Below are 11,656 nucleotides of genomic sequence, written 5' to 3'. Positions count from 1 at the left end.
GCTTTGCACATTGCATAGGGAACCCCTTGGCCCCAGCAGTCTTGCTTTCCGTTGCATTTTCCATGGTGTGTTTCTGCATTGCATTTGTGTGCGTGTGTGTATTAGTTTGGCAGCTGGAGTTCCACTCAGCTGGCCTCTCTTTATGCAGTCCTGCTTCAAATAATGAACTGTGTCTCTGCACAGTGGGGGCCATTTTTACTCAGGAGCACACAACTCACAGAAGCTAGCGCCACTTAACATTTTAGCACCCAGCTTATATATTGGGTCACTTACTGAACAACAAAGCAAAAACTAAGCCTCCAATTACCTCCAGATCCTTAAGGCCCCAACGTAGAAAGGATCTGCTGCCTCATTCTCTCCAGACTTTTTAATATCAATCTGCCTATAACTAAGTGGTCGAAAGCTAATAGCTAGCTTCAATGCTTCTGCTGCTCTTTTTTGTCCTCGGGGGAAGATTTGGCACCTCACTGTAAAGCCCAGCAACAAAATTACCTCAGCCTAAACCTGTCAACAGACCATTACAGCCCACGTTGACTATTATGGGCTGGGGAGAAAAGGGCCAAAGCCATTGTAGCGCAAAGGTGTTGGCAGATATAGGCTTGAGGAATGTGGCAGTGGGGATATTTGTTGGCTGTGTGCAAGAAAGTCTCGCTTCTCAAAACACAGTAAAGTCTGCAGCCCCTTATCAGCATGCTTAATAGAGCATGAGATCTATTTGCATGAAGATTAAAAAAACAAAAAACAAAACAAACAACAACAACCAAAAAAACAAAACAGTGATAATCCAGCTTGAAAAGTGTACAAGTTTAGGAATCTAAGAAAGTTGAGTTGACTGCAGAGCTTTCAGTGAGATAATAAATCCTTCACAAATAGTGTTTTTTCTATTCCTCTGTTCCATTCCAAAGCAATGATTTAGATTATAATAACAAGACGGTTCGGTAGACAGCTTCATCCTCCTTATCGCTCTTAAGTTTGAGTGCCATTGACCTTTACATGACTTTTTAGCCAACAAAATATATCATAGTGATTAATTACTTGCAAATTAGTCAGACAGCAGAGTTAAATAAACAACATACTGTATAAGTTCTGCCTGAGGAGGTCAAAAAGTGGTGAACAGTAATATCACTGCAAGGGATGTATGTTTGTCTTCACACCAAAGCTTCCAATATCTTAACAAGACGCAAATACACTGTTAAAATCCTTTTACGCAAATGTGACTCCATCTTTAATGCCGTACAATCCATCTTCTTTCAGGGAATTTCCAAAGAAATCCAGTTACAAGGTAAAATACTGAGCAATGATTAAAATAAGTGTCCCAGCAAAACGGCACAAAAGTCTAAACAAGTTTTGAAAAACATGACACCTCTTTCTCAAAGCATGTTCGACACTTAAATACTGCCCCATGATGCTCACTGGCTTTCCATCACTGTCCGGTGTGGATGGAGTACTGGAATTTGGCAACTACCCTTTGAATCCCCCTGTGGGGAGGGCAGTCATACCTGGGGGCCCATGAATGGAGCCTTCAGGTAAAGCACTGTTGAAACAAATCTTAAGCTGCCTAATGACACGCACCGTGAAACTCTTCACAGGTCATTTACGCTGCTGACAGGCTGCTGCCAGAGAACTGCACTACACCTCCTCCTCCATCTGTGTGTGTGTGTGTGTGTGTGATAGAAACAGACATGACACAGATATACAGACTGATAAGAGAGAAACAGCCAGAGATAGAGTGTAAGAAAAGGTGAAAAAAAACCTGATGTATGTGTGATATGTATTAGTCATACTCTGGGAGGTAATCTGGGAGCTATGAAAACACTGTTTAGCCTTTCTGCAGCATGGCCTCACAGCATGGGAAAACGATTAGAGATGCTATCTCCACTGGCCGCTCAGCACTTGGTTGAGGGAGGCAATAGCTACCTCAGGTCATATTTCTAAAGATGTTTAATTTATGTTTGCTGTTCTTGGAGTCTGTTTTGCGGCACAGTGAATGCACTTAGAAAACCTGGCTTCATATTAATCTGCTGCAAGTGTATTGGTAATCCAGCACACTAGTATGCCCCCAGGTCTCATTACTCACTTCCGCAATATGAACCCCATGCTGGTAGAAGTGCAGCAATAAGAAGAAAAGAAAGGAAGGGATGAAGCTAGTGTTCGAGCTTGAGTTTCCTTAAGCAGTAATAGCAAACCAACTATTTAGACAGAGTCTTCTGTACAAACCATAAGTGAGATGAGTGTGTTGCATCAGTCGGTAGTGGAAAATCACCAGTTATCCCAGCTGTGAGTGGGTTTTCTGGGTCATTTTTGCTTGGTTCTAATTAGATAGTCATTAAAATAAATCTAATAACAATAGAATGTTTCTGTTTTGCATTGGGGTCAGCCCACATCAATGCAGTATGAGTCATGTGAGCTAACGTGAGAATGGCTTTAACAAGGTTAACTAAATAAAATAATAATAATTAAAATATATATATATATAAAAAATGCCTTACTAGAAATGTTAAAATGTGAAAGTTACCATAAAAGTTAAAAGTCGTGCTGACAAGAGTAGGGAAACAAAGAGATCAACAAGAACATCTGTGGTCTGAAACATCAGCCTGTCGACTAGTGTCTAAACTTGCAAACATCCCTTAGACATGTGAAAAGAGAGGAGTGGTCATTCAGATCAAATGGGGCAAAACCCCACCTGTTGAAACATAGTGTGGTTTTGCTTCATGTGAGTGTAGATCTACATTCAAAGTGCTGGAAAACAATAGTACAAATAAAGAATATAGAAAATTCAGATAATCAGAGAGAAGCAGAGATACACACACACGAAAAACCCTAAGGAAAGACACTTTTGATAATTAGGGTGTGCACACAGCAATTGTTGTAGTCTAAATAGTTTAAACTGTGGGGTCAACAGAAGACATCTGTATAAGGAAGTGACATCAAACCGAAAAGCTGCAATACTTTCTGTTGCCGTCATCATTTATTTTCAAATAAAATGCCCGCAAAGATAAGGAATCTCTGTTTCACAGATCAAAAAGCCAGCACAGACACACAAACACACACAAAAGCTCCTTCACGGCAGTTTTTGAGGGCACAATCGTTGACTTTACCAGCACAGAGGAAATCCGAGATGATTCCTTTTTTCATATCTTTCATCAGTGCCGAGCTCAGGAGTACTGTGATGAATGACAGTTTTGATCTACTTCATATAAATGCTCACACATCAGTGGCGTATGGTTGGATTGAGCCAAGAATAGCAGCCTTTCAGCTGTCATGCCATGAGCATTGCATTCCTAGTTATCGTTGCTGATTTTTTATCTCAAGAGTAAAGTAAAAGTATCAAAGCTTAAAGTAGTCCTTTACATTTTGTCTACCACTGTTTTTTAGAGTGCTTAAACATGCAGCTGTGAACATCCAAACGATCTCAACTTGCCTTTTCAGTCGTTTTTAAAGTACAGTATATTTATTCTACTTGCTGAATAGACTTCTTTCTTCTTGCTTGTTTAAGAAACGACTGTTCTCCTAATAGATCAGATGACACAACACAAATCTGTCCGTCATGCACTCTCCCTTTCTCCTAAATTGCTACCACACCATCCTGCACCCTTCTCCATCTTTAATTAGCGTCTTCACACATCACTTTCAAGCTGCAAACTCTCTCCTCTTCCAAAAATGAAAACATTCACATAAGAATAGACAGTTTAAACAGGTGCTATGGTAACATAATCGTCACTGGGGCAATTACTGCCTTATGCCTGACTAACAGCCATAAATCATTCTCCCTCTACAAAGAGAACGTTGTGGCTCTCCACTCCCATCCAATAATCAGAAATTGCTCCATGTATGGCATGACGAGCGGGTGCTGAAACAGCCCATTCTTCTGCTTGGCGGACAATATTTTGCTCTCTATGGCGACATTACTGGGATCCTTCAGCGAGCTTGATATTGTACCTGCTCTACACCTGTTAGCTTTAGCCAAAGGTTTCATCAGATAGTTGAAATAAATACTAGTCATCATCATAACCATAATCATAGTCATAAAAACCAGAAGCCTTTATGCTGTTGCCAAATTGCCCTGCCATCTGATTTACAGTCAAACTGGGCGGGGAGGGGAAAGAGATAGGGCAGGGAGGTGGATGGCGCCTCTGAATGGAATAAATACTCTAATACACACACCTGCAGACCACCCGTCTCTCTCTCACACACATATACACACACACACCTGGGAACTCTCACAGGCATGTAATGGGTGGGAATGGTCTTGAAGGAGGAACGCTGAGGAATTCTCTCGGGATTACAAAGGCGAACATTGTACTACCCTCACGCACAATATAGCAGCTGTGTAGAATGATAAGGAGTCAGAAGACGAATTAGCTTTCATATTAAAATAATCCCTCATGTCTAATAACAACAATATTCTTCATAGCGAGGCTACTGCATGCTCACAATGGTTCTTCTTTCTGGGCAGCAACTTGTTGAAAACAAATTTGAGTATTTGTGAAATGGGCCCATCATATCTGCTTGACCTGTCAACAGCCCTGAAATACATAGAGGTTACAGTAATGGACGCCAATAACTCCAGTGAGGAGGCCGTCTGTGTAAACTCAAAATCCTGAGCAGCTGTTCAATACTACAGGGGTGTCGTTGATGTTGCAAAAAAAAAAAAAGCCTGAAAATGTGAACGAAATTAAATGAAACTGCTACAGACCATTAGCAGCCAACTGTATTCTGATTTATCACAAGACACGAAATTACTGGGGGAATGAATACAGCTACTTTTATCATGCTGTTTTTAAGCAACAGGTACTGGAGTCAAAAGTATTAGGATATATTGAAGCAATTAAGTAGAAACAAAGAAGTCTATTTGAAAGTTTTATTTGAATTTGTCACCTGTATGTCACAGGTCTGCCCTTTACAGCACAAATGATGAAAATATGATAGGAAAATGTAGTGTGAGTTTCTCATCTTTCTCATTTTCATCCTGTCTGGATATAAAAACAATTTCAAGCCTTGTTTATTTTTACTTCTGTTAAACTTTTTTGAAAGGTGCATAGCATAGCTATTACAGTACACTTTGCCAGCGGAGGCCACAACGCTGTCTTTACAGTACAACTGTTGATGCTGACCTGTGCAAAACTGAAAGGAGAAACACTGACGTGAGCAAAGAAAGCACAGAGGAAACACAAATAAGAATCATCTATTAAATGTTCAGCTTGGCCTCAAAGCAAAGATTTGGTGCTAGGTTGTGTTGATATCCTTTCATTTCTATTTCTAATAAAGTAAGGCTTTTTTCATTGCAAAGTTATGAAGACGAATGAATATTTCAAGTATGCTTTAAAAGAATTGTCAGGCACTTAAGCAGTCTTAGCAGACCCATAAAGCAGAGAACACAGCAGTTAATGCTAATGTTCGCTTTAAAGCGAAGGCATCCATTTCTTATGGATAGCTTCAAAAATACACTGTTTTATGCGTCAGCCTTTGATGCTACAATTTGAAAAGTGACACAGAGATTAAGCTAATTACTTTTTAACAAAAGCAAAAAGCACCAGATAAAAATGTTCTATCCAAAACTGGCTTAAATATCAGAAAGCAACAAACAGAGCATTTGGATTTTTTTTCCCAAGCTCGGTGGATGTAAACTATATTTCAAAGTAGTGAAGAAGTTTTTCTTTACATTGTCACAGATATGAGATTCTGTAGCAAAATGTTCCTAAAAAATGCTTACCATGAAACACATTACATTAGCAGCAAAAACAGCCAGTAGTAGGTTCTATATGTGCGGAAAGCTAAGTACATATCCCGGGATCAGGTCATGCACTGAACTATCAACAGTCCTTCATCTTGGATACAATGATCAAAAAACAAGAAATTTTGAAAAAGGGCTGAACCACTTGTATGAAATGTAGAGTGCATTAAGTTGCAAAAAATACTGGCAGGACGAAGTCGCTCTATGGCTTTGTGGCAGTCTGCATTCGCAGTCGCCTCCTGGCCAAAGCTTCCTGTTTTTTCCTCTCAATCTCTGCAGCAGAGCACTTTCCTGTCATCTGGCTTGTGACAAAAACTGGAAAGAGGGAAGAAAAGTGAGAAAACTGAATGAAAAAGACACAATTTCAGCTTGGTTATTGCATGACCTCGAGCAAGTTTTCATTTCTAAACATTAAACTTCTACTCATTTGGAAGAACAAAAGAACCCCAAAACATCCAAGTCCAAAGACAAATAAATAAATAAATAAAATCTGTCCACAAATTCATTGGCAATGATGCTTGCTGAGGTTTGGACCCTTGACAAGATCACAAATTAAAGCCACAGTGCGCAGTTTACTTGCTCGGGGGGAAATGGTTAATGTGCACATGCACCGAACTGTCAGTGATTATAAGAACAACATGTGACATCTGTTTTACTTGTGAATTGTCAGTTAAATATCCATTCTTAAAGCAAATTTGATGGAATAGCCATGGCAGACAAATGCATAGAATTAAACAAAACAACTAATGGAGGTGTATTCAGTTACTGGACATTTGACTGAGTCTATCAAAGCAAAGCCATTCTATCTAGTTTTAGATTTATTTGTGTTGTTTTTAAGAAAAAGTATCCGTACATAACACTCTTGGTGGCTTTTTCATTGACAAACATAAAATCCTGTCTTGTTCAACCTATTCAAAATTTTTATTCCTATTATCTTTGAATACACAGTTTAGCACAACAATTTTACACATTTCAGATGTTTAGATTATTCTCATGACACAGTACTATCAGAGCCTGACTGGTGAAAAATTAATTCTTAACCATAACAACAAGTCCAGCCATACAACCAGAGTCATAAAGAACTGTCTTTTTGGCAGAAAGAAAACACATTTATTTAATATGTTTTTCAAGGGAGACCTGGCCAGGACAAGGACTCCAGCAGCAGATGTTATGGCCCCCACACAGCACTGATCTCAGCAATAAAGAAGTCAATGTAGGATTGCTTGAAGAGACATGAGACACTGAGACAACTTAAATCCATAGAGGAATTGTGGCAAGCTCTCCAAGATCTTTGGAACAGCCGATCTGCCAACTACCTTGGAAAAACTGCATGCAAGTGTGAGAACTGGTGCTGTTCTGGTTCAGTTTTAAAAAATAATTATTATTTATGAATTATTTTGGAAAGCATGCCCACTATAAATACCCTAGCCTTTTATAAAGTCGCATACATAATATACTTTGATACAATTCGGTGGTAATTATCAAAACTTAGACATCATACCTTTGGTGCTTATGGCTGCTGAGTCAGATAGATTTCTTTTGAAAGCTGTGTGATGGCTCTTGGCGTTGTGTACTGCTCTGGCCATCACTGGATGTTGCTTCATATCCACATTAGCATTTCCAGCCTGGAAAGTTCCAGATGAATCCCCGCACTGACTTAATGTACCCAAATTTGTGTGGCTCCCTGGGAAGCTTTGAGACATCTGTGATTTTTTGTTGGCACCCTTCATGGGAACGTTCCATCCTTGGAAGTTCACAGTTTCATAACTAGCCCTTGGTAATGAGTTAGAACGAACAAAAGCACAAGGTGATTGTCTGTTAGTGCTGGCATCGACGTTCCCAGACCGAGTCATGTTGATGGGCTGCGGCCCTGTGGTTTTCCGTTGTCTGTCTACATCAATATCTTGTTTTTCTTGGCAGTTACCGGAGCTCGCTTGGAGCGACTGACTGTTGGCGATCTTCTCCACGCTGTCACATACCTGGTAGAGCAGTGCGTCATCATCCCTATCATCCCACAAGCTGTCTGAAATATCTTTAACAGAGTGTTTTCCTAAAGAAGCCCCTCTGTGATCATTAGTGACCCTGTCAGGTTGAGGTGTAGTGGATGTCTTTGCAGTTGCAGATTTCTGGACAAACATCTGTGGCTTAGGTTGTATAACGGTGAAGTTGGACTTAGTGGAAACCTCTTTGGCCATCTGTGACCGCAAGTTGGGGTTTGGCTCTAATTTGAAAGTGTTTCGGTTGGTAGTCTTCAGTTTGGGACAGAGTTCCTGGAGTGTCAGTTTTGTTTCAGAACTTTTCACACTGCAGCTAGGCTTGCAGTTTAGGTTTAAAGGCTTCTGTGCAGGGATTGCAATGGGTTTACGAACAGGGGTAGAGTGAGTAGTGTTTGTCTTAGTCTCAGACTGAAAGGTGGTGTTAGGATTGGTGTCATGTTGCTCATTGGACTTATGGGTCATCGCCAGCAAAAAAGGGTCATTAAGTAATTCATCATTCTCCCAGTCATCATCAAAGTCATCACAGTTATTTGCACTACAGCTATTAGTTCCCTTTTCTTCAGCAGGATGTGCAGCTGTGCCAGACTTTTCAGCTGATTTGAGCTCTGATTGTTGGTCTTCGGATAAAGCTGCATTCACAGGTTGGCCTTTTATTTCCTGTGAACAGGTGGATACTGCAGAGCCACGGCTTAGCCATGCACTCTGAGTGGAGCAGTCAAACAGAGCATGCAGCTCTGCCTCTATCTGGTCTGGTGCCGATGGTTTCAGTTTTGTTTCGGAAGTGTTCAGACATTCATTAAGATTGTTGATCACAAGGCTTTCTGAAGTTTCCTTATCTTGCTGCATGCTCTCATCAAACTGCCTGGCGAGTTTCATGAGGTCCTCCACACTGCTTTGCCTATGTAGACAAAAGGAAAAAGGAAGACAGACACTTATGAGGACCCATACAGGCTGCATATGGTGGTACATAATAACAATCTATAGGGACAGTATTTTGGTCAATATATTGATTCTTCACCTAGAGGATTTCTTCCTGAGTCTTGGCTTTTGAATCTCTGGTGTGGCGGGCATGGCACTGTCACCGATCCACTGCAGCAAAGAGGAGTCAGTCCTTTCTGGTTTTACATCCTATAAAAGAAACAAGCACAAGGTTGAAGTGTTTTTGCAGATATGCGCTAGAAAAGACTGAAAGTCTACCTGTAACAAATACAAATAAATAATAATTTTAAAAAAGACTTTAATCTTAATAACTGTACAGTACTCTGTTTTTGTAACTATTGTCCATGATGTAAATATTTTTTTTCTGTAAAAATTGTGTGTGTTTCTGTTCTGTTTGTATATGTGCTTTTCTTCTGCTGCTGTTACAACCACATTTCCCCTTGTGGGACAATTAAAGGATTATTCTATTTTATTCTAAATAAAAAATATTATTTTCTCTTATTTAGTTTGTGATTAATTATATTTACCATGGCATTTACAAATAACCTTTTTTTTGCCAAATATCAATATGAAAATAATAAAAAGCTGAAAAAAACAACAGACCTTTGGAGCAATGCGGTTCACAATATCAGATATTTCCACAGCTCTAGTGTTCCTGAGTCCTAAACCCAAAAAACGTGACAATAACACACATGATAGAAATTAGCAAAGTGGTAAAGTCATGATGACTGAAATGAAAAGCACAAGCTTACAATTGCAATTAATTTACTATAAAAAAAACCTATTCAGAAATTGTTTATGTTGCCATTCATTTAGAACCTGCTGATGAGATGTGCCAGCAAGTGTGAGCTGAGTGTCGGTGTTGTTTACCAGTATGAGTCTGAGTGGGAGATGTGGAATCCCAGATGATATCTTGTGAAGGTTCCACATCTCCTGGAGAATCTCCATTAGCCAAGCCGGGGTATCTGCTGCAACCTCGATGCTGGGGACTTTGAAAATCTGTGCACAGAGATATCAAGTGCTACATCAAATGAGCTAAAAATAAATCATATTCAACTTGGTAACGTTACATTTACTTACATGTATTTATTTAGCACCGAGTCTTTTGTTGCTTTAAACTTTATGTTAGACATATCAGTAAAGACAAACAGGAGAACAATAAAAGATATATCGTGATGACAGTTCACACATGAACAGATTCTCTTAGTGTAGTCACAGTTAAAGCTATAATAATATTTATATGATAATTTCCTGAAAAAAATACTTGCTGAACACAATATAAAAGCTGGGAAAATGTCTGGTCAAAAACTTGTGTTTTGAATCTTTCTATTTTAGCAGCTTCAGGAGGATACATAATGGTCATTTAAAGCCTTGTCTGATTTGAGTCACTGCAATATAGCATTACAAGAGGGCTGGCTGCATTAAAAGGATATATACCAGAATGCACACAACATGTGTTTGTCTAATTAAAACAATCCAGCTATGAGAAAACAATTATTTCGATGAGATAATGCATCATATCTTAAAAGATACTCGAACATGTGGCAACACTTTCTGTATATTCCGAATGCAGTTTTTCCTCCCTAGACAGTCTCAGTACTTTACAACTGGTTAGAGTGGAATTAGTGGTGTGTCCATGGTGAGATAACACAGCCAGCTGGCATGTTGTCACTGTCAGTCGCTCGTTTTGATCGCCTCATGGCCGCCTTTACTCTTCAGTGTATACAAACACTTGTTATGGTCTGTAGTTAAGCTCGCGTTGAGCCGCAGATCGTCGCCTATATTAACAGACACACAGCCTCACCTTTAGAGACGGGCGTCGTTGTCGTGTCAGGCATCTGTTTTGCTGCTTTCGTGTCTTGTGTTTTTTTGTAGCTGAGTTTGGAGACAGTCCTCCACAGTTCAGTGAACTCAGCATGCGTCCTCGCCTCTGACATGGCTGCACAAAACAGCGGCGGCAGCAGCAGCAAAGCCCACTCTGCGTTACATCGTTTTTTCAGCACTTTCCTTTGTGGCTTTAAACATTGCGGCTAACAATTTGCCTTCGAGAGATTCAATGTTTCTTTGCAGAGTCTTGTTGTGTTTGCTCGCTCACTCAAAGCTAGCCGCCATGTTTGCTTGTGACGTCACCAAACCTACGGCTGCCGGGTAGTTTTGTCGCAGCTCGTTTGACTTCTGGCAAAGCTAAAGCCTGTGACAGGTATGTACGAAATTATTTCTCTTTGTCCTGAAATATTCCTAATAAGTTATATTTCAGCTCTGTAGATATATATATATATATATATATATATATATATATATATATATTTAAAAATCTACTGTATAAATATGAGTAGGTTTACTGGCTAAAGTTCACCACTTCATTCTCCAATTTTAAATTCAAAATCTAGGCGAAGGCCTTCTCTTAATTCCACTATATTTAAGTGTCATATTCAGTTTACTATTTTAGCATATAAAATACAATTAAGACTACATTAAAAGAGTATAATTGTGTGTCGCAAAGCGCAGATGGGCAAAATTAGTTCATCTTCTCACAGTGAAAAAGATTATTGAAATACACTGAGATGCTACAACATTAAAACCACCGTTGACAGAAAAAACTACCCCTGAAAGCACACTAAACAATTCACAGCAGCCATTTTTATATGAATTTCAAGGCAAACGTGAGTGGTACTAATCACATTAATAATTACATTGAAAACATTGCTGTCTTTTCCACAAAATCAAGTTTAGAAAAAACTTGATGCCCTGTAGCAAAACCTTCTAACCTCCTACCATCTCTACTGTAAAATAATTCATGCCATTTATGTCATAATGTCTCTGTCCAAACTCCCCAGATCATGTTCTACTGAACTCCCTCAGGATGCATGGGAACAAGCCAAATCCACAGAGGCTTCACTCTGCAACCTGCAGGATCGCCAGGATTTGCTTCTCATTTTTCTGGTGCCAGAAACCGCAGGGCACCATCAGAGGTCCATGCCCTGAC

The 11,656-nt window shown here is 39.6% G+C and overlaps 1 protein-coding gene across 1 annotated transcript; it reads right to left on the bottom strand.

Moving 5' to 3' along the window:
- Positions 1-4,864: 4,864 nt before the first annotated feature.
- On the bottom strand, positions 4,865-10,799 carry LOC102785453 (uncharacterized). Its single transcript, XM_006783543.3, has 6 exons — positions 10,475-10,799; positions 9,541-9,669; positions 9,274-9,332; positions 8,750-8,859; positions 7,236-8,629; positions 4,865-6,049 (listed from the first exon to the last, which is right to left on the bottom strand). The coding sequence occupies exons 1-6, from the start codon at positions 10,605-10,607 to the stop codon at positions 5,937-5,939; spliced, it is 1,938 nt and encodes a 645-aa protein (XP_006783606.2). The 5' UTR covers positions 10,608-10,799; the 3' UTR covers positions 4,865-5,936.
- Between the last annotated feature and the right edge of the window lie 857 nt (positions 10,800-11,656).

Source organism: Neolamprologus brichardi, chromosome 13 (assembly GCF_056152115.1).
Source record: "Neolamprologus brichardi isolate AB-2024 chromosome 13, ASM5615211v1, whole genome shotgun sequence".
Taxonomy (NCBI): domain Eukaryota; kingdom Metazoa; phylum Chordata; class Actinopteri; order Cichliformes; family Cichlidae; genus Neolamprologus; species Neolamprologus brichardi.
Note: the sequence above shows the minus strand (reverse complement) of the source record. Positions and strands in the feature narration are given on the sequence as shown.